Below are 23,238 nucleotides of genomic sequence, written 5' to 3'. Positions count from 1 at the left end.
GCACGGACCTCAGACAGGGCGTCTCAGGGCACAGGGCGCATCGGAGCGCAGGGCAGCACGAAACGCTCGAGAAGGGCTGCGGGAGCCCCGCGGCCGCCCCCCAGCCCGCTCCGCGCTGCCGCTCAAACGCCCCGGCTGTGGCCGGCGGGCCCGTTCCGCAGAATCTGGCCTCCCCCAGCCCCAAACGCGCGGCGGGGAGCGGAGGCGGCGCCTCCGCCAAGCGCACAGCAGCTGCGGGAATGGAAATCTCTGCGGAGCGGCTGGCGCGGAGCCGGAGCGAGCAGCGGGAAGCGCCGTGCCCGGCGCACGGTGCACGGGCAGCGGCTCGCGTCGCCCCCCTGCCAGGGGCATCCGCCCGCCCGCCGGTGTGGGGAAGGAGAGCAGCCCCCAGAGCGGGGGACGCCCGCGGCGCCCAGCCGCTCCTCTCCCGAAACGCCCCCGCTGCCTCGTCAGCCGTGCAGCAGCGCTGGGGAGCGCGGAGCTTTTCCCTGCCTTTCTGGAAGAGCCAACAGATGACATGTTTTCACCAACACCTCCATAAAGGGCCCGAAATAAAACAGCCTTTCAAACCCAGCTGAAGGAAGAAAAGAAAACGCAGCTGCACGGAGGGAGGCGGTGGGAGCTGCTCCCCCGAGCGACGCGCTCGTGCCGAGACGCCTTCTGCGGCGGTGGGCCAGCGGCTTTGCGTGCCCCTGGTATTTTCAGTAACTTGATATTCTCCTTAAAGACGCTTCTGACAGTGCTGGAGCCCAGAAGGGCTGCTGCACTTAGGTACCACGACCTTCTGCGTGGCACGGTCAGACCACGCCAGCCAGAGGTTTTGGGCTGCCTCTTCCTGGAAACACGGAAAACATTTCCTTAGGCACAGCTGAAAAATCTGACTTTTATTTCTGCCCGCGTTTCATTTCAGCTGCGTTTCATGGTGCTGCTGCCGGGGCGGCTGCGAACCCCCTGCAGAGGTTTCTGAACTAGGTCTAGGGCATCTCTGAGACAAACAGGTGGGATTCAGTGCGCCTTGCCAAAAAGCGCGTTTTTCCTCAGCTCGCATCGTTCCTGCAGTCATTTTCTAACCTCTCTCCAATTAATGTCAGTCTTTCCCACGCACAACCCTTCTCCAGAGCATTTCTGATGGGCTAAGCCCTGCGCTACGCGGCCCTGCGCGTCTTGGCGCTCGCGACGCACCCGAACGTCTTCTGCTGCCAGGCTGAGGCCGCCCGCGCCGCTGCCGGGCCGCTCTCGGGCCGAGGGCCACCGCTCCGCCGCGTCCCCCCGACGGACCGGCCCGGCCCTCCCAAAGCGGGAGCGGCTCCGGCCAGAGCGGCGAGACCTCGACCCGCCGGCGGACCGGCCGAGAAGCCCGCGCCTCCGCCTGACCTCCGATCCGCGCCGAGGACGCAGCTGGAGCTGTAAGAGATGCTCACGGGTTGGGTCGGGGGGAAGCGACCCTTCCCGGGAACCCCAAACTTGGGTGGCAAAAGCCTCCTGAGGAGGTTTAACCCTTTCCCCACCACGAAGCGGGAACGGAGAAGTTCTCATGCAGGAGAGCAGGAAGCCGGGGTCCGGGACCGAGACCGCGCCGACGTTCGTGGAGCCTCTGCTGCTGGCGGCGTCCAATCTCCCGGCTGCGGAGCCCCCGCGGCGTTTCCCGCGGCCGGGTGCCACGCGAGGGCCCCGGCGCCGCGCGCGTCTCCCGGCACGGCCCGAGCGCCGCGGGGCTCATCGGACGCGAGGGGGTCCGGTGCCGCCGGGCTCGCGGCGCCCCGCGGACGCGGGGGGACCCCCAGGCCGCGCGAGCCGTCCGCGAGGGCCCGGAGAAACAACGAGCAAACGCAGCGAGGGGCAGTCACCCTCCGGCAGTCCTTGGCGGCAGAGAGAGACCAAGGGGCAACGAGGGGGCGAAGAGGCAGGGCGCTGCGCTCCTGCCTCGCCAGCCCCGCGCCGGGCACGCCGGGGCTCTGCCGTCCCGCGGGCACGCGCAGTGACCGCCAGGCCCCCGGCGCGGGGCTCGCGCTTCGGTCGCACACCCACCTACGACGGTCAGAACGTCTTTCTCGATGTCAGCCCTGATGAATATCCGGCCCCGACGCTCGGTGTGGTCCGTTCCGCACAAACTCGGGACGTTCATCACGCAGCGCTTGTGCACGTTCATCATGCAGGCTGCAGAGGAGGAGAGGAAAAGTTCACCCAGCGTCTTCTGGCATTTCCCCTCTTAGCTCACATAGACGTTCAGAGCGGATTAGGAGGAGGAATTTGGCCTCCTTTTGATGGAGCACGTTTGTGCGAGCAAACGGACCTTCACACCCAGCCGGAGGCCTGGGGCCGCAGCAGAGCCCTGCACGGGCACGGGGACCCGCTGCCACCAGCGTTTCGGTTGCAGACCTTGCCTAAAGGGATGACGGGGCTTTTAGCCCTCGCTCTAATTACTCAGAATTTTAATGGCTGATCAGACCTCCCTTCCACACGCCCCCGGTGCAACGCTGCGGGTTCAGCTGGGCTCACCAGGGCCTAAGAAGGGGCACCAACCCCCTCCCCTCGTGGTTTTTTTCTTTTTTTATGGGGGGGGTAGATATATTTTAAACACATTCGTTTCTTCCTGGTAACATTTTAAAGGTGATAATGAATACACTGTTCCCATAACAGTCAGCAAGCTTCTATATTTACGAGAAAGCCAGCACATGGCGAGCAGCAGCGAATGCTGCTCCCCGCCGACGGCGGAGGCACGTAAGCAGACGCTGTGTATTCACGGTCCGCTGAAGCAGCAGTGTGCTAGATTAAATTGGGAAGTAACTGATCTCTCTCTATCGCCTCCCCCCCCTCCCCGGGGTATTAATCCCCCCCCCTGCGCTGCTCCCGGGCCCGCGGGCCGCCGTCTGCAGCAGCAGCGCTTTCCAGAAAGGCTGGGCGCTCGCGGAAGATGCCGGCGCCGGCACGGCCACAGGGTGTCAGTCGGAGCCGGCGCTGCGAGAGCTGCAGCTGAAGCTGCGCCCGGGCACACGGGCAGGATCCCAGCTGCTCCCCGTCCCCGTCCCCGCTGATTCCCACCCCTGCCCAGGAGCTCTGCCAGGCAGGGGTCCCTCGGGGCCGGCCCACCGGGGCAGCGACGTGCCCGGTCCTCGGGGAGCCTCGCGGCGCGGCGCGTGCCGACGGCCGGCCAGCAGCCGAAGGGGAGAAGCCGTCACCGCATCCCAGGTGGGCTGGGAGCCCCTGGCCAGGGTCTCCGCGCGCTGGAGCTGCCCCCCGGGCTCCCGCTCCAGCAAGCGTGCCCGGCCGCCAGTCATCCGTCCGGCTTCCTTTACTGCAGCAGCGGCCACCGATTACAGCACTTACTGTCGCATTTCATCCCCTGGTGGATGAGCCCGTACAGCAACGACCCGCAGTGGTCACAGAAGGTGGGACTGGAATATGTGTGGATCTTAAATTTGTGTTTGCTCCGAGGATCCTAAGAGGAAAATAAAAGATAAAGATTATAAACTTGCATCAAATACTGGCAGGGAATCAACATCCTTTGCATTTCACATGCCAGCTGGCTTTGGAGGTACAGTTAATGGACTTCAGCTAGCTGCCACCAACTGCTGTGGACCTTATCCAACAGTCACCAAGATCCAGCTTTATTACTCTGTGTGTTGCTATAACAATTTACTGGGTTTTTTTTTTTCAACTTGTTCTTAGCATAGAAAATGCCAGGTGAAATTGGTATGTAGAAACCCAACATAAGGCCTGGACACTGCTCAAGTTCCACGTCAAGTGAGCGGAGTAAGACAGGAAAAAATACCCATGATTTCCATACCCAGTAAACATCTTTGTGTTCTGATGCCAACCACTTTGCAGCCTGCTCCTACGGAAACAAGCTGCTTAAGGTACACTTCTAATATTTTCAGCTTTCTTAAAGCCAAACGCAGACTTTATTGCAACCACACGGTCTGCAGCATGCTGGGAGAGCTCTGCGTCTTCTGGACACCATCTGCAGTTGTGTACAGACAGCATGGCAAACAGGGCTCTTAACTTCTAACAAGAATCTATGGAAATTAAAGCCAAATCAATTCAAAAGAGAAACATGACAGCTTCTTGGAAGGGGGAAGATGGAACAACCTATGGAGGCAAACCAAGGATTTGGTATTTCTTATTAAATTCCAGGCAAGACAAAACAATTCTGGAAGCCCTGATCAAGCCTCAGCTGCAGGGTACCTGGAAGACACCTCTAGGTTTGTGCTATGCGGGAGGCAGGACTGAACAACATGACTCCTCCTGGACGCGGAACAGGGAAGGAAGCGTCCGTGCGAGTTACTGCGGTTACTGCAGGAAGCTGCGGCAGGGAACGCAGAGCCCTAGCAGCAGCGTGCTGCCTACTGCCCTGTCCTGCCAAGGGAGAGACCCACCGGGAGGTGGGAGACGCTGGTGGGAGCCGGGAACGGCGCCGGGCAGAGCGAGGGGTGCCGCACGCGGCTGTCGGGCAGGCAGCTGTGCTTCAGCACGGATGGAGAGCCCAAAGCAAGGAGGCCTGGGGACAGCAGGGCGCGAGGCAGCCTGCCCGGGCGGTCGGCGTGCTCGCGGGCAGCACACGTGTTGTGGCATCCCCCATGCAACGGCTTGGCTGGCAGGCAGCTTCACGAGCCACAAGCAGGGCCAGAGCAGCCCACGTGGACGAAGCAATGGATCACCGCCAACCCCCCAGTCAGCCCTCCGGCCAGCACCCCTTGGCCCAGCTACTCTCAGCGCAAGGGTGAGGGACAGGAGGAAGGTCACAGCTCTCCACATAGCACGTCCACAGACACTTTCTCTGCCTCACTGCACCCTCTGCACCTCCTGACCTTCCACTGACATATCTGCTGAATTTCGGGGGAATAATTTCTCTGCTTCCCTCCAGCAAAGATAGATGGATGCAGCTGCCAAGTCCCAATTCAAATATCATCCCGTGTTTTCTGAGCTTCCCTCTTACTGCCAGGGACTCCTCGCTTTAACCAGAACCTGAAGCATACTCTGGCACCTGATCTTACATTATCACTTTTCATACCCTGGTGAAACTCAGCAGCAACTGCTTTGCTTCCATTTTCCAGAGGGCAACCCTGTCCCCCTTTTCCTTCCTCTGTAGCAAGAAGGAAAATCAGTGACACTTGCTCCAGAGGTCAAGAAGAACAGCAAAAGGTTGTATCATCTGGCTTAGCTTCAACAGCACCTGAAAAACCTACTTGTTATGAGCTTGGGCTACCAGTGATGGCCTCCCAACCTCCAGATGCTTGGCTTTCAATCCAATTCCCCTCAGCCTAGAGCTCACCAGACGTGCAGTGAGTGGCCAGGATTTTGAAACCTCATGTGAAACGAGGATCCTGAACTGGATCGAGCTTGTTCTTGAGAGCTGCTCGTCCACACTGCTGCCGCAGCGCTTGCCTCCCAACTCGTCCTGCACTGCCCTCAGAGGTCCTCGGCTTTCAAAGCAGCCGTTCCTGGTTGCTCCAAGCCTGGCACAGCCTGATGACCACCCCTCGCCTTACTTTCTTCTTGCTCTGCCATAAGGAGGCACCCTGAAGACAAGGAGCCCTCACAGCAAGCCTCGCTTCTGAGTAGGGTTCAAATTCCAGAATCTCTCTCCTGAGATTCTGGAAGCAGGACTGAAGCAGGGGCTGAAGCCAATGCCGAGCATCAGCTGGCTTGGTTCCCTCTCGGGTTAATTGTTTAAAGGTTAGGGATGAGGCATAGCTCCTGGCTCAGCCATTTGAGCTGACTAGCTTTTTAATGGCCTGGAAAGGTGCCCAGGCATTAGGAAAGACACCTTTTCAGGGCACTGTAAGCTAAATAAATAAAGAGCAGAGTCAGAACATAGCTAGGCTTAGCTGCCTTCCCCTTAAATTATTTTTCCCATCATTACCACATTAAAGCTTTCAGTTAATCACGTTAATAATCTATGCATTCTTTCACAACACTCCATCTCGCAAGATGCCTCCTTCCAGCAGCGCATTTGTCAGCGGGATAATGAGAAGCCCGAGAGGATGAGGGTTAACAATTAACCTGTCTTCTGGAAACCTCAAGCTACCAAAAAGACAATTCATTAAGTAATACCGTACTTTTGAAAGCCTTCTGCATTCCACAGAGACACGAGAGAGCAGAGAGAAGTTAAACACAGATTTTAGGCTGAAAGAGCGAGGCGGGGGGAAATCTGCCCCATCGTGAAAGCGTCAGGAGGAGGTTTGAGGAGCGTGTCTCACCAGCGCGTTAGAGCCTGCACCTCGCCCCAGCTCGGTCACTGCCAGAGCTGCCCGCAGAGCCGGCGTGGGAGCAGAGAAGGGCCGGTCACCGCGCGAGCCACGGCCGGAGCTGCTGCCGCCACGAGCGCGGAGGACACCGCGCTGATAAACCCTCGCACCTCGTGAAGACGCTTACAGGTTTAGCCAAACCCTTGCCCTGGAAACGTTGTAAGCCATCACAAAATTACCCCGTTTGATTTTCTAATCTGAACTCTGTTTGCACAGAAGCTCAAGACTAACTTCATAATCAGCTTTGGCCCTTACGACGAGGAGCCCTTTGATCGGTGCGACCCGGCGACACACACCTCTGTCTCCCGGGACCCGCTGACAGCCAAAGGCACCAGGGAAGGGGCAGTGCCCACGCGTCCGAACGTCGAGATCAGCGAGAGCAGGGATGCAAACGCCTCCGCTCCCCGACCGACCCGTTCTCCGCGCACGTGTCGGCGTGCCCCACGGCAGCGCCGGTCCCGCTCCTCCCTGCTTGCATCCCGACGCAGGAAGCTGTGCAGACGGACCCGGCACCGGGGCAAACGCCGGCAGAGGTCACGTTTTGGAAGACCTTCCAGGGAGACAACGCTGGGGACGCTACGCCGGAAGCATTATATCAGCTAGACACAGTTGCTAATTAAAGGGATATTTGCACCCTTGGAGCACTGAAAGCCCCGTCCATCCGCTCGCAGCACGTGCCGAGCCGAGGGACTGCTGCTGGTGCCCCTCCGCTCAGGGAAGCCGTGTCGAGCCGGTGCCGCCTTGCACAACCCGGAGGAGCCGTGCCGGGCTGGTGTGCCGGCTGCTGCCGGCCCCAGAGGGTCCGTTTTGGGGACCTGTGGCTGGAGGCAGCCGAGGGCTAGAGCAGCATGAGAGCCAGAGCCCGGAGCTGCGCGAGGGCGGCGCAGGAGCCCGGCGAGGTGACACGGCGGTTGTTTCTTTCAATGCAGGGGAGCAGGAGCGACCTGTTTCATTCTGACTGTTGCTTTAGAAGATGCCAGAAACTCTGGAAATTCTGGATTTCATTTCTGAACAAGGCTGAAGTCTTTGTACAAAGAGACTATTTTTGTACTGCAGAGACAGTTAGAGATGACTAGATCACTGCTTATGCAGATGCTGAGAGACGTAAAACAAGAATGGTTAAAAAGAAGTTTGCCAAGAAAAGCAAATCTGCTCTTTCTTCCACCCTACCAGAGCAGAACGGTCTCCTGCAGAACAGGACAGGAGCAGAGTTGAGAACTGTCGTTACGAGCGTGTTGCCGCACTGAGGCCTTCACGAGCAGAGCGGCTGCAGGCCCGCCGGCGCGAGCGGAGGCAGACACGCGTGTCCTGAGGACGTGAGCTGGCGCGAGGGAGCGAAGCCTTGGCCGGGGAACAAGAGGCACGAGTGCTGACTTTGCACCGGTCCCCTGCGAGTCCCCGCCCGTCTCAGGAGGCTGCCTGAGCTCAGCAGCGGGTTTCTGCTCTGACGCGGGCCACCGCAATGCTGCCTCTCCGATCTGCAGAGCGAGCCTCGCGCACGTCGCCTTCCGCTCTCCGCGCGCTTGCCCCAGCCCCGGCGCGCGCAGGGCGACGAGCACGCCGCAGCGCGCCGCCCCGCAGCGTGCACAGCGCCCAGCCTGCCGCGCGCCGAGCCCCTGCCTCACGGCAGCCCGAGCTTCCAGGCTGCTCCACGAGCAATGCAAGAAATGCGATTCAGAAGCGAGCGAACGACTCACGGACGTCGAGGTACCCGGAGCGCAGCCCGGCTGGGCCCGCGTTTAGGCTGGAGCCCGGCAGGAGAGCAGCGGCGTCCCGCCCCGGCTGCGCCTCGCGCAGAGCCCGCGTCCTGCCGAGGGACGTGCCCAAAACACGCGCAGCTCACCCCCGCTCTTCGTTACAGCCAGTCCCGCGAAGAGCGCGGGCGCTTCCTCGGCTTCCCCGCGCGGGCTCCGCTCCCACCGCCTCCTCCGCGCCGAAGCCCCGCTCCGTGGCTCGGGGGGGGCACCCCGAGGGCCGCGGCTCTTCTCCTCTCACCCTTTTCCCTTAAGTAACTCTCCGAGGTAACGGAAAAGCCGTGCTACAACCCAACGCGTGGGTCGCACGCCCTCCGAGCGCGCCCCGGGCCGGCGGAGGGGCAGCCCGGGCTCTGCCGCAAGGGCGAGAAGAACCACAAACCACACCCGGCCCTGCGGAAAAAACGCAAGGTACCTCGGCGGGAAACGCAGAATCGCACGACGGTTGTTCTTTCCTTGCTTCTGCCAACACCGAACAAAACAACGAACTCCACGTCTGAAGAGCAGGCGAAGAGGACCTGGTCGTGATTGCTGGACCCAATCAAGAGGCAAGAGAGCATGCGAACCAAGCAGCCCTAACTAAAGACACACAGGTAGACAGATATGGAAGAAGAGAGGGGACAGCCTCTAATTCCCAATCAGAGCTTAAGAGATGTGTGAACCCGGCAGGTGAAAGAAATTAGCTCCGGATGAGCAGGGGAAGCCACCTTGCACCAGAAGGTGCTGGGAGGGAGCAGCACAGGTACATCTTCATCCCACAGGAGCGACCGGCTGTCTCTGCTGGCACAGCACGCAGCAGGAGCCAGCACGGGCACCAGCTCAAGAGGCAGATGGCACACAACGAACGAGACCCAGAGAAGTTAATTAGCAAGACAAGAGCAAGCAGCAAGTGTCAGTAAGGCCCTGAAGACCCATGCATGCACCAGACGTTTGGCATCCCGGAGGCATGCGGCTGTCGTGAGAGGGCAGGGCCTCAGGTCTCTAAGGTAGGACCTCAGCACCAGGGTGCTTAATCGAGCCTCCAGGAAGGCCCCGGTTTGACTGGCACAGCTAGAGAGGAAGGGAGGTGAGCCGTGAAGCAGACCTCCACCCACCACACATGCAGATCCTGCTGATAACCCCCCGACGCTACCCTGCGCGAGGGGCCGAGAGGCACGGCTCACCAAGAGAGACCCAGAAAAGCAGACACTCGAAGAAGCCGCTAATTTTCAGAAAGTACAAATGGTGCATGTTTGCTCTGCTTCTGAAATCGCCCCGTGGACTGCTGCCACCCCAGGCTTGCCCCAAAGCTCTAGAGAATAAACCAGGCTACACTGCTGCCTTCCCCTGCCCTGGAGCACGCGCTCTCGTCCGCGAGAGGAGCTTCACGCGGCTCTGCTGGGGCTCTGAGGACAGTCAGGCATTCGACCAAGCTGCCGAGACGTCTTTTGCGGTGCCTCCTGTGCAGCACAAGCCGAAGGGTTTGCTGAGGTAGAGCCATGCTCCTCGCACGCTGCTACGAGTGTCCGTCTGGGACGGTGACCCCGTGCAGAAAGGGACAGCCGCATGCGGGAGGACGTACCGACTTGCTGCAAAGCCAGCCGTTGACTCTGAAAACATTTGTATGATCCATAGCTCTAACACATTCTCTATGAAATTTCTCTCTTGTTCTAAAAGAGAATGACATCAACACAATATTTTCTTCACTACAAACACACAGTTCTAGAGCTTTTCAGGAAAGGAGGCGTTCAAGAGAAAGAAAATTAGTCCACCTTCAGCAAGCAGACAGCATGGAAATAGTAAAGGTGGCCCAGCGAGAGCATTACTGCCTTTCAGTAAGCCACTCCTAAAGCTGCAAGTGCTGGAAAAAAATCAAATGCAAAAATGAAATGCATGAAAACGAAGCTACACCAATCTGTTACTTTCCTATAGCAGCCTGGATATTTATTGATGCATCTTGATTAGCTGACCTTTAATAGAATAATGCAAAGAAGGTCATTTTAATGATTATTTTGTCTATCATTTAAATAATTATGCATTCTAATAATAGCTCCAACTATAATTAGGTTTGCCAACTGCATTGCATTATACATGCCTGATTTCAGTTCCTGAAGACCTTGCTATATTCAGAAAACTTCAGCTTCAATGGTCACGTTAACTCTGCCTCTTGCAAACAGGTGAGCTCAGGAGTGTCAGAGCTCATAATAAACATTAGAGTAGTTTAGTACTGGAGCAAAGTCTGTTTTGGCTGGCCGTGCTCTCCAGAATAGCTCACCAGTTTGGACTTTGGGGATGAACAGGAGAGAACATGACTTAAAAAACATAACTAGAACCAGCAGCATTTTGTTTTTGCCCCCAAACATCTGCCCTGATGTGCCTGGCTATTCCACTCAAGTTATAGAAGTTAGCTAAAAACTTGCTCCCGATTTCTCCTAACATCTGCTACCTGCGGAGCATTTATCCCACCCCCTGAACTTTGCTAACCAAACTCAGAGTGCTCCCATCTCCAGCTCGCTGAAGCTTTTCAAGCCACTGCCTACCTGCAGCTCTCACTCCATTTCTTGCATCACTTACTAGCTCACAGCTAGCCAGCCCTGCGTAGCAGACCATCCTCAGCAAGCCCATCGCCTAAAACGTAGACTGACTGTAACGCCTCCAGTCTTCAAAAAGAAAAGAAAATTCCAGTGATGACTTAAAAGCAATCTGCAATGAAGGCAGCAGCAGCCCCAATGTCTCCAGTACCAGCATTTATATTTAGAGCTTCATTCTCTGTTGTATGAGGCAATTACTTTTCACTTAAAGACCTTATCATCTCTGTATAATTAGTCCTCCTTTCCTGGACAGAAGATTCGTATTTGATAGGCTTTTGCAAGGTTAAACATACATATACATTCTGTTCAAGGAGGTTCAAACACAAGCAGATCAAACAGAAAACTGTTCCAAAGAAGGGCTATTTAATGATAACAGAAAAAGACTTCGACATTTCTCAGCTCTCCAGTTATTTTGTTATGCTCTGAAAAGTGTAAAATGTCAGCTGCCTCCCAAGGTTATATGCTGGATACATGCACAAGCTATTCTTTCATAAAGCACTTAAGCATATACTTAGCTTTAAACACACAATAGTTTCCCTTAAGTCAGCAGAATTACTCAGGTGCTTAAAATTAAGCATCTGTATACCAATAAGCATTTTATAGGATGTAAAAAAAGTGTTTTCCTTGACTCTAAGGTAACTATGAAGTACTAAAAGACACAGAGAGATCAAGGGCCAACATTATATATATTTTTTCGTTAATATAATACTTTTTCTTGATGGGCTCTATCACTGGCGTTCTGGGGATGAAAACTTGCTGTCTAGCTAGACAGCAAAGCCCCAGAGCAGCCTGGAATGTGGCAGGAATTGCAGCACCTCTTGTCTGCAGCTGCAGCCAAAGCAGCTACGGCTCTGCTCTGGCCCTGCAGACGCCGGGGCTGCGGCTGCCATCCCTGCAAAAGTCACGTGGCCCCTCGGAATGAAGAACGTCGCAAGGTTTGAACAAACACAATAAATTAAACTCATTCTTTCTGCAAGATTTAACTGGATTTTAATGCCTGTGAAGGGAAAGACACTTACCAGATTGCTGCACTTGCGTTAAAAAAAAAAAAAAAAACAAAAAAAACATAGCTAAAATCGTTACAACCTAGATCCTATCAGCACTTGACATAATTATAGGTCGCTCTGGATTCATGCCGTGGTTAACAACAACAACAGAGCAGAGGAAAACTCCAGCTTTGCATCAGTTCAAAATGAAGCCTATATCCTCGGTACACACAGCATTGCTATTTGCTGAAGTAGTTTTCCATCTCCCAGTTCAAAGCTCCTTAAGGATGAGATTGCCGGAAAAAGCTTGATTCCCAGGACAAAGTTTGCCCTGCCTGCATCCCCCAACTGCCCCGGCTGGCAGTTGTCAGGGGGTAAAAAGCAGAGGAAGTCTCCTAGAGGCTTTTGCCAAATAGCATAAAAATCCAGCTACAAAAGGGCCGGTTTTGTTCCCTGTTCTATACCCTAAGCATCTGCCTTCCCCTCTTCATTTTCAGCAATAACGTATTGAAAAATTCTTACCCAGCCCCAGCCTTCAGTGAGGGCAGGCAACAGAAAATTTGATCAAGGGCTTTTACTCTTGCCCTGGTATCAAGTGGTGCCTCTTAAAAGGCGGCAACATGGTTTTAATTTAGACCTTTCCCTTCTCGGGCAGAGGCTGCCCACGGGTAAGCCAGAGCCCGCCGCGAGGAAAGCGGTGCCCCCTGCTCGGCCTCGCCACGGCGGGCGGCACCGGGGACGGGCCCCCGCTGCCGGACGCCTCCGCCTCGGACGGGGTAGAGGGCAGAAAGCAGCGGTCAGCCAAAGCCCCGCGCAGAGTCGGGCCGAGCGCCTCGCAGGGACCCGCCGCTCTCCCCGCCCGCTGCGAGCCGCCGGCCGAGCGACGAGCGAGCACGCGGACGCGGCGCGGGCTGCGCACGCAGCCCAGCTCACGAGCAAATCCCAGGAGGTGGCGTTCGGATCGCAGCTTTCCCTGCTCTCCCCCTGCCAAACCTCGTTTTCCTTGAGCAAGGTTAAGTGGTTTCGGCGTTTCGGGATCCTTCGGTTCCAGCTCCCTCTGCTGTAACCGCGTTTGCTGGCACCTTTCTGCTATTTTCGCATCACGGCGGGAACTGCCGCCTCCAGCTGTGCCACCCGCGCGCCAGGCTCCAGAGCGCTCGCTCCAGCCCGCCCGCGGGAGGAGGCAGCAGAACTGCGGGTGCCGCAGGGCGCTCCCGGGAGGCCGCCAGCCGCTCGGCTTTGATTTGCGGTTGTGCAGGTCTCAAAGAGATCGAAACCCAGCGCCCGGAGCCAGGCAGCTTCCAGGCTCTGCTTATAAGGAGGAAGCGCGCGGACTCTCGCCCGGGCTCGCGACGGTGCAATGCTGCTGCTCCGAGCGCTCCCAGATCACTGAAAAATAAGCGCACTGCCACGGAGAGCCCACGTCCCACCCCAAAACGCCACCAAACCCCCGTCTGCATAACAGCCTGCAGCAGCCTCGGCGGCCCTGGGGACCCGGCTCCCACCGCGCCCCCCTGCAACCACCCTCTCCCCTTGCCCAAAGCCACCCAACGCCCCCTCCAGCTCCAGCGCGCCTCCTTCCCAGCGCCAGCCTCGGGCGGGGGGGGGGCCTGCAGGGCCCTGCGCAGGCAGCACCTGCTTCTTCAGTTATGCATTAGCTGGAATAACTTTATAAACAAAATTTCACCTCTGCATGCACAAATATGTATATATGTATGTACACATACATATATAAAATATATATACATACACACACACACATAAAAATATACAGACACATATGTGTCTCTTAGCCTTAGGTCTGCAGGCTGCTGGATTTGCAAGTGGGTCTTGCTGCCATTTTCTTTACGAGTTTTAGATGACAGAGAGAATAGAGGAGAGAAGGTGGCAGCGTTGGAGCTAAATCTACATGGCTAGAAGGAATTTCGCAGCATGATGTTCCTTAGCAGGAAAGGTCACTGCAAAACCTCCGCCGAGGAGGCAGAGGCAGGGAGGATGGGAAACCACCCAGGAAAGCCAGAGGCATCAAGTTGCAGCGTGCAAAACCACCTCTTCCCTCCCAGGCACCTTCGCACCCCAGAGCAAGCCGGCCCGGAGGAGCCCTGCAGCGGCGAGGGCAGCGTGGGTAAGCTGCTCGTGTGCACGCACGCACGGGCACACGCACGCACGCACGCAGCCTCTTCCGCTGCTGCACCGCACGGATCTCGACCGTCTCTCTTTGGTGCAAACCCAAAGGGTCCAGGCCGCGGAGAGAGAGACGCTCATACCCCCGTCGAGTCTCATCCTGGGCCGGACCCGACGCAGCGGAGCGCTGCTCCGGAGCGCCCACGAGGCGCCACCTGCGAGCAGCGTGGCGAGGACAGCACCTCCCGCTTGTGCCTCCACTGGAGGACCCGGCCGGCTTGCACCCTACGCCCGCCGTGCGCGCTGCCCCCGTCCCGGGGCCGTCTCCCCCTCCGCAGAGCGCCTGCAGCCCTTGGCTCGCACGGCCGCCGCCTGCGCCTCCCCGGAGGCCCCCTCCTCTCCCTCGCGTGCCGGGCGACGCGACACAACCCGAAACGTCCTGAACTCGTTCAGCTCAGCACGCTCCAGAAGCTTCAGGAGATACCAACCTCCGCTACCCTCCGTGCGCGAGGAATTGCTCGGAGGGAAGGAGGCAAAGCTTGACGTGCCTCTTCTCCGACTTGGTTGCTCAACCTGTCTCACCGTTTGGGTTCCTGAATTTTTCTCCATTTCTAGGAAATTTGCATAGGGAAGAAGTGCTCCTGCACTGGAACACGAAGGTTTCTCTTGCTTATAAACAGATTATTAAAAAATTAGACTTTAAAGATCATAAAGGAAAAGGGTGTTAGGTGTCTAGAGCAGAAAGCTCCACGTTTTTGTCGCTGCTTGGGAACCTGGGGAAGGTCCCAGCTCCCCCCCAGCCCGGGGGCCAGGACAGAGCCTGCATCCCACAAGCACGAGCCGGCGCTGGCTTCCGCGGCCCCGGGCGCGCGGCGGGGCTGGACCGCCTCGCCGCACGGCCCCGGCGGCCGATCCTGGCCTTCAGGTTCGCGGAGCGGTGTTACAGAGCAACAGTCCGCAGGGCCAGAGCATTTTGGGATGCATTAATCTCTCCCGGGTTGGCATCTCTATTGCATTTCCTTTTCTCCTCCAATAACTGATTTTTAAGGTTCAATAGCTACCAATTCACTCTAATTAGTAGAAATCCCTGTGGAGAAGAAAGCCTTTAGTGAGGAAAGCAATAGTCATAGGCAAAGTGCCCAGGGGGAAAAACAAAACAAAAAAAATAGGAGAGCGAGCGAGAGAGAAGACAGTATATCTTGACTAATTGCCTGATGGGAAATGGAAATAAAACTGGGCTTATCGAACTGTGCATAAACCGAACCGCGGTCCGTGAGGCCGGAGAGCACCTCAGCCCCGGCAGCAAAGCCGCCGAGCGGGACGTGCAACGCGTTCCTGCACCGGCAGAGCCCGGTGGGGCTCCCCGGGCGAGCAGCCGCACGGGAGGAGCTTGCTGCCTGCACGGCTCAGCACCCTGCCCAGCCCGAGCCCCCCGAGCCCCTTCGCAGGGCAGGCTCAAGGCAGCAGTCGCCCGAGGCGGGTCCCGCAGCGCAGCCGGCTCTGGCGCTCGCGGAGCAGTCAGCGCGGGCTGGAAGCGTGCGAAAGCTTCCCTCGCCCCCGCCGCGCAGCCCCGCGCGCTCACCGAAGCCGGCGGTGCGCCGAGCACCCTCTCCGGCAGCGACGGAGCCGTCAGGCAGGCACCGGCACCGTCGAGGGCACGCGGCTACGCAGCCTGGAGGCTGACAGCAACAAGCAAACGTGCTCCAAAAATCCCTGAAATGGAAGCGGGGCCGAGCCGGAACCCAACGGCGAGCCTTGAGAGGGGCAGGAACAGCGGGAGCCCCTCGCCGTCCCCGGCTGCCCCGCGGAAGGGCTCGGGGCTCCTCGCCGTACCCCCGCAGGGAACGGGGAAGCGCGGCGAGACCTGCGGGACCCCGCGCAGCAGCAGCTGGAGAGCCGGCCGCGGAGAGCCCGGCACCGCCCGGACGAGGACAGCAAGGCGTTCCTGCACCGGAGCAGCCGCCTCTCGGGCAGGGCCGTGCCGCGCCGGGCGAGGCTCCGCCAGCGCAGCGGCCGTTTCCCCAAGGAGCTGCTCACACCTCGCGCCCCGACGCGAGACGGCGGCCAGCCCGGGCACGGCACGGCGCGGCGCGGCGCGGCGCGGCGCGGCACGGCACGGCCCAGGCACGGCACGGCACGGCACGGGGCGGCGCGGCACGGCACGGCACGGCACAGCCCAGGCACGGCACGGCACGGCACGGCACGGCCCAGGCACGGCACGGCACGGCGCAGGGCGGCTGGCAGCCCGTGTGCAGCCTCCACCCCCGCTCGCGCGTTAGACTTCCTGCTCCCACGGCTTCTATTTTTACGGGCGGGAGCTCCGGCGCGCTGCAGCTTCCCCGGTTCAATCTCCTTTCTCCTAGCTGCTCCCCGAACCAGCCCGTTTCCGCGGCAAAACGCCAAAGCTGCCAGACCGACCCGAAACGCCGCGGCAGGAGGCGGCCGACAGCTCGGGCGAGCGGTGCCTCGCTGCTCCGTCCCCGCCTCTCGCCCCAGCAGCGCCGCGGCGCTCCGCCGAGCTAGGGGACGGGGAATTGAAGTCAGCTGGCTTCTCTCCAGGTTATTATTATTTTTTTAATTTTTATAGAACCTCAGGAGATACCTGCTCCAACGCCTTCGCCCGGGACAAAAGGGATCGATCGGGACACGCAGTCAGGTCCTGCGAGGAGAGGGAGGCAAGCCGGCCAAAACCCTCCACCGCAAGGTCAAACTAGCTCTTCAGCACTTAGTGCTTCTGTGTTTGCTAATGAACCCCGAAGGCAAAAGGAGAGTTCACCCGCCAGACGCTTTCAGCGTAAGCAGAATTTTACCGAGAGGGAAACTGGGGCTGCGACTCAAGGGACAAATGGGAGACGGGGCAAAGTGATGGACACCTGAGGCGTCTCCGGATAGCAGCACGGTCTCTCTGCTTTACTGAGAGCAAATTATTGGATGATTTGAAAGTATTTTAGGTGCCTCAGAGTATGAGAGCCCACCTCACTCTGAACAGCAGTGAATTACAGGCGCACGTGCAGTGACGTGGAAGCGTTAGCAGCCAAAACGCCCAGAGGTCTTCTGCAAAGCGCGTGAAGCGAGGAACGATCAACAGACACGAGCGCTGGAAAAGGATTCAGCAGACGCCACGTTGCGTTTGCACCAGAGACGGAGAGCGCGGTTACTTACATCAGAAGCAGGGCCTTTATCGGCGCCGGGGCAGGAGAAGGTAACGAACTCATGGCACCGCTTGTGCACAACGAAGCAGCAAACTGCAAAGAGAAGACAGCAAAAGCGTCAGAGGTAAGTTGAGGGATCTGCACCACGCGAAACCCAAACTTGAGGCTCTTCCACAGGCATACACTTTGCATGTGCAAAAGCATGCGAAAGCATTAGTCTTCTGTTTCTTTGTATATAATTAATTAGCATCTGATTATGGCCGTACGCCAAAATTGTGTTTTATGTTCTAAACAATAAAGACGCTATTAACTCCAGTTTATCAGAGGAGGCATTTAGGGTGCTAAGAAGGTTTCTATAAATAAATCTGTGGCGGAATTAAAAATCTTATTGAATACTATCAACTGGACCAGACGTTTCAGTAGGACTAAGCAGAAGCAGCACTGAACGAACGTCAAGGGAGGGCTGGGGACCCACGTATTCCCCTTGAGCCCCCCGTCACTCCCCGCAAACGCTCTGCAGCAATCCTCGTGCACGAGGAGCGCACAGGGACAGCCGAGCTGCAAGGCACCTGTGTCCAAAAACGGACGACTGCGCTGATGCAAACAAGCGCACAACTTTCCTCCCACAACTCTGCTTTCTTTAGGAACGGCACCGCCGCGATTTGCCAGGCCAGGAAGACGCACGCGGCGACGGCGGAGTCGTCCTTCTGGAACAGCGCAGGAAAATTCACCCTAAAGCGCCATTACCAAGACCTGCAAACGTGAGTATCCAGAGGGAAATCCCCGCGCCGTAAAGCAGCACACGCGACCCGAAGCTGCCAGCAGCACCTCTGCGGCCGGGCAAAGGTTTGCTCGCAAGGGCCAGGCTGTTCCCTGCGCGTCAAGCGAGCGCCTAACTCTCAGCGACGGCCCTTGCGAAGGGCACCGAGCTCACGCACGTCGGCACCGCAGCCAGCGGCCCGACTCGTTCCCTGAGAGCCCCGACCCCCCCCGGCCCTCGGCGTTTCTCCGGCGAGAAGCCGGGCGCGTGGGTCTGGGGGCAGAGGCACCGCAGCAACCGCGCCGTCGGCCGGGGCATCGCCTCCGAGCCAGCGGCGTGAGCGCCGGCGCCGCGTCGGGCCGGCGCCGCGTCGGGCCGGCGCTGGCGGCCTCCTCCAACGCCTTGGCTCGAGCTGCGCCGCAAACAGAGCGGCCGCTAATTTTGTTAACGAGGCAAGGCCGTGCAGAAGTTGTGTGTTGGTTGGGGCGAACCTGGGCTTGGAGCTTGGCCATGAGCCTGTCTCGGGGGTCTCTTGAACGCTTTGCTGCATCCTCTTCCCTACAGCACTAGTTACAGTAACTGCAAGAGCAATTAAAAGATAAGATGCATAATAATAAAACAAAAACAAAGCATTTCAAAGAAACTGCATGGATAAAACAACTGGAGCAGCACAGAAACAAAATTCAAGCTTCAGTTGCATGAATACAGGAATTTTAAGGAACCAAGGCAAGTGATATTTGCCATTAAACTCACAATCCCAATATTGTGCCCTGCTACACCCAGCTTTTGTTTTCCTTTCCATACTTTCCATTATTATAAATGAAAAAAAAATGAAAAAAGAAAACCCATAGACTGCTCGAGAGCTGCCAGAACTTTTTCTCTTAGGGCCTCTCACTCCCTTTTCTGTGTCTAGCAAATAAACATTTTCTTGAAAACATCGTTCACCATTTCTATCATTTGTATACAGAGACAAGCCTCTGGGAAGCAGGAAGGAAGGAATTGATTTGCTCTGAAGCACGTGTGCAAATTTAATATGCCTCCAAGCCACACCCAAGTGCGGGCGCTGCCTGGAGGCCCCGTGCCGATGCCTAAATCCAGGCTACAGCAAGGGAAGCTTCCATCAGAGCTGGCATAATTTTAGCTTGACTAAAGAAATAAGATTATTATTAGGCTGAACAGCCCGTCCCAGTGCCATTCCTCCACCCATATAAACACGGCTGCCGAACACAAACTTGACTTTGCAGAGTAGGTAGAAGCCAGAAACACCAGCACCAACACTGCCTCACTCTTTGCAGGCTCCTAACCCAGCTCCCACCTTAACTTCTCCAAGAAGCCCACACGGGCAACGCAGGGCAGCCGTCCGGACTCAGCCCCGTGCAAGGAACGAGGAACCGCCCGCGACGCTTCCCACGCCGAACTGAGCGCAGCTGGCTGCCGCCGCGACAGCGGCCACCGCTCCGGGCTCACGTGTCCCAGGGCACCAGGGCGAACAGCAGCCCAAGATCCACGGTAAAGACGCAAAAAGCAATTACCGACGACGCACGCCAGCGAGCAGAAGGCAGCTGCGTCTCCCCTGCCGAGCTCAGAGACCTTCCGTGTCACCTCTACGCCACCCGCTGCTCACCTCTGCGGCGGGGTACTGAGCCAACGGGGATGTGCTCCTCGGGTGCAGGAGGTCCTCAGCAGCGACCCAGCCCCACTGCAGCGTCCCCGCGCCGTGGCCGGTGGCCCCCCTAAGGGCCAGGTTGGCCTGTTTTGGATCTCCAGTGAGGGCCCAGGAAGAAACGGGCCTCAAGGTGCTGCAGAAGATGCAAGAGGCACGTGTTGAGAGGAGCATCCAGCACAGACTGTTTTTCCCCTGTTTTTTTACTATTTTGGTCTTCCCACAGGGAGCGGCACGGACCAGTGCGACCGGGAAGATGTCACCAGCGCCTTACAACAGCTTTTCTTGCCACGCTCCTGACACCTCCTAACGACCCCTTCCTCTTCTCAACAGATCCATTTGACATTTGACAAAAATATTCCGAAAAATCTTAGGTTCTGCTGTGTGTGAGAAGAGTCTGCGGCAGCTTTTTATAGCTTCTGTGTTATTTTTTTTTAATTTATGTTTATTAGACATTTAATTTGTTAGGCAGAGGTCAGGTAAGGGGGAGAAACAAGGAGGAAATACTGAAAAAGTAAAAGAAAGATGAAAACAGAGCTAAGTGATTGATCCTTAAGGACATCTCAGAGGAGGACTGAAGCCGAAGTGACGCACACGTGTGTGCACGCACAGACCCGGGGCTAGCTCTTCACTTGTGCCTTTCCCTAAAAAAGCCACAAAAACAGAAAACACATGACTTATTTTTTCACTTGCACGAGCAGAAGAGATGAAATGCCTGTTTCTAATGGCAAGAGAGAGAGACGGGAAAGCCAAGGTCTGCGAGGCTCGAAACCATCCCAGGTTTTTATTACAACCTCTTCCCTGTACTCTTTTAAGGTTTCACTAGAGAGTTCAATTATTAAAGGTGGCATTAAATATACACACCCTGTTAACACCTCCTGCCCTTTGAGCAGGGACCTAAAGAATAAATTAGCAATGCAGCAGTCTCTTCAAGTGGAAAAATAATTGCAGTGTCTTTACAGCATTAGATATTACAGTTCAATTAAGGGATATCCAAGTCATTGCAAGGCATCTTTGTGACCACTGAACGTTTAGCAGGAGTAGCTGGTTCTTCAGCAATCAATATTAATACAAATTGTAATGAAAATCCATTTGCAGATGATGAAGCATAACCCTTGCCTATTTATCCAAAGTAAACATGAAGCTTTCTGCTGATTGCAGTGGTGTGGGCTTTACATCCAAAATGTAGAATAAAATTTTGCAGGCCTTGAAAAGATCTATGCTAAACATTTACACGCATGTTTAGGTGAATGCTCGATCTGTGCAAAACAGCCAATAGAATTATTCAGGTATAGGAGCTTATGCAAGTAATCCTGCCTTGATTCTTAAATGTGCATCCTTCCCAACAGATGCAAGAAGATTTAATAGATCTTTTCTCCTGTGACTAATCCAGTGCATTATACTGTAAAGAGATTGCTCAGTTTCTACTCGGCTGAGCAGGAGCCGAGGTCTGGCTTTCCACATAGATGTTCCACAAGTGCATTACTGAGACAGGCAACTAGACATCTCTATATACGCACGTGGCAAGACTGCTGGGATGCAAACCGCTGTGCCACTGTGCTAGTTTCATTACACTTAAGGATTTTGAGACTGTATCTCTGTCAGTTTAGAAACTACAGTACAAGCAGCAGCTTTCCCAGGTTGCTAATTAGACAGTTAATTTGTAAATCTTATTATATGGATAATAAAGTTATCAAATCCCACTGATGAACTGCAAACGTCCTGAGTCATTTATAAACAACAAAAATAAAACATTAACCTTTATCATTTATTATTGCATAATGCACGACTGTTTACTGGCCCTAAATTCTTCTTTAGTGCTACCCCTATTACAGATCTCTGGGGAGAAGCCACTGTCCTGGGAGTGAAAAAAACCAAAACCCTACAAGAGAGAAGAGGCAGAGTCCTGAAGCTCAGTTACTCTCTGCAGGCTCATGAGACTTGCTGCAACACAGATTTTTTAATAGTAGCCTCAGTACAGTTCCTCAGACATGGGGAGACCTGCACCAACGCTTCACAGCAAGACCAAGGAGCTCCATCTCAAACACGGACAGCTGGACAGACAGCGTGAAGACAGAATTGAGAGGATGAGGAACACTCTTTCTTGGCCAATTTCAATGTGAAGTCTGGCATTCAAAGCCATCTGCCATTTATGTTATCCTACTGCAAAAGAGTTAGGAGGATCAACCAGAGGCTCAGGAGTTCCACACTCTGGCAGCCCCCTCCACAGCCACCGCATACTGGGTGCACATTTAGCCACGTAAGTTGGATCCATTTCAGCCGTTTCTTGTGATTCTGACAAAGTTTAAGGAGAAAACTTCTAATGGAAGAAGCTTCAGACCTAGCTAGCAGAAATCTGCTCCGGCTTTGTCTCAGGAGATGACTAAAGGAGTACTATGGAAGTTGACTGCACCTTCACTACAGTTGGAAGCTCGGGGTTTAGAGCGCCTGGCAGCAGCGGTCCTCAGCACAACGTATCGCAGCAGCCCAGCCCGGGTCAGAATAAGAGGTTAATGCACGAAGGATGGCCATGAGAACAGCAGTGTGACACCAAGGCAGCGCTGTGGGCACCAGGAGCCTGCTGGTAAGTGATGAGACATCCCGCCCACCCAGGAAGCCCTAACACCGCTCCCAGCAGAGCGCGGTGACACAGATGCATTGCCACTTCGTAAGTAAGTTTTATAACTGGTTTAAGCACTTCCCTGGAAGAAAGGTTTCCTGAAAGGTTGGTTTTCAGAGCTAAAACATCACGATAGCAGCAGGGCACCAGGGTATTTTCAAACCCTAAAAACTAGTCTTACTTTGAAGGATGAAAAGAGAGAAATACTGAAAGGTGTTGTTTAAGAAAAGATACTTAGAGGTTTCTTGGCCTAAACCACAATTCAAAAATTCCCCAGAAAGCCGTAAAGCAGTTTCCCAGTTAATCACAGAACCTGCCAACTGGAAGAACTTGTCAAAACTTGTACCAGGACTATAAACATTACAAAGTACGTGTCCAGCTGCACCTCCAGCATTGGAAGGGACCTCATGGGGGTGTAAAAACAAGGGCACAGCTAGTCCTGCCTCACTGCTATTTGGGGGAACCGGAGAGTCCTCCTGGCTTCCTCAAGCACTTCCACTATACGCAAGCTAGGAGTCAGACCAGCGAGATGTTGCGGCAGGGCAGGGCCAGCACTTACGCCGGGCAGCGCAGGCTTTCGGGGGGCAGCCTGGGCGGGAGACGCGCGGGTGCACCGCGCTTGTTGGGCTCTCCCTTACCCGGCGTGCCCAGCAGCCCCGGCCCGCGAGGGGCTCCCCGGGGCCGCTCCATCACCGCAGCCCCAGCCTGCAGCTCTGCTCGCCCCCCCCCCCCGGCAGCAGCCGAGGCCGCTCCGTCCGCGGGCTGCTCCCAGCGCGCTCCTGCGCAGCGGCGCAGGGACGTCCACGAGGAGCCCCGGCCACTGCCAGCTTCACCCTGTCTGAAGGGCGGCGCAGGGAGCACCGCCTTTGTCTCTCCAGGTTTGCTGACAGCGAAGAGCGCGTTCGTTTGCCCCGTGGTGCTTGCGCACACACCTTCCTCCCCATTCAGAGTATTCTCCTGTGTTTACAAAATGTAAACAAATGAAAAAGAATTTCCCCACCATATGCAACATACCTCACCTCACACGCTCCATCTCCGCTCAGATGCTTTTCCAAAAGCAGACAGTTGGGCAGCTTGCCCAAGGACAGAACAATGCTGCAAGATTCGCTCCTCGAATACAAAGCCCCTGCGATTCCACGGGCTTCTGCCAGGAAAAGCCCTTTACCAAAGCCCCAAGTTCCTTACACTGGCACCCAGACGACTGGGGGAGCCAGAACACCACTAGCACCGGTGTTCCCAGGAATACGAAAACCCAGAAAAGCCTCAAGGTTAGTGTTTTATTTGCAAACACTTCCAAATGCCTGAGGCTGCCAACCCCACCCGGGACAGCAGCACAGAATGAAGAGCAGCAAATACCCAAG

General features: G+C 56.2%; 1 protein-coding gene across 1 annotated transcript in view; it reads right to left on the bottom strand.

The window, feature by feature from the left end:
* PRKCB (protein kinase C beta) overlaps positions 1 to 23,238 on the bottom strand; it is a 115,528-nt gene that overhangs the window by 44,102 nt on the left and 48,188 nt on the right. The window contains exons 3-5 of the mRNA XM_062587832.1: positions 16,845 to 16,927; positions 3,328 to 3,439; positions 2,029 to 2,157 (exon numbers count right to left, since the gene is read on the bottom strand). Coding sequence (XP_062443816.1) covers positions 2,029 to 2,157; positions 3,328 to 3,439; positions 16,845 to 16,927 — 324 coding nt within the window. The remainder of the gene's footprint in view (positions 1 to 2,028; positions 2,158 to 3,327; positions 3,440 to 16,844; positions 16,928 to 23,238) is intronic.

The sequence above is a fragment of the Rhea pennata genome, chromosome 15 (assembly GCF_028389875.1).
Source record: "Rhea pennata isolate bPtePen1 chromosome 15, bPtePen1.pri, whole genome shotgun sequence".
NCBI classification, from domain to species: domain Eukaryota; kingdom Metazoa; phylum Chordata; class Aves; order Rheiformes; family Rheidae; genus Rhea; species Rhea pennata.
Note: the sequence above shows the minus strand (reverse complement) of the source record. Positions and strands in the feature narration are given on the sequence as shown.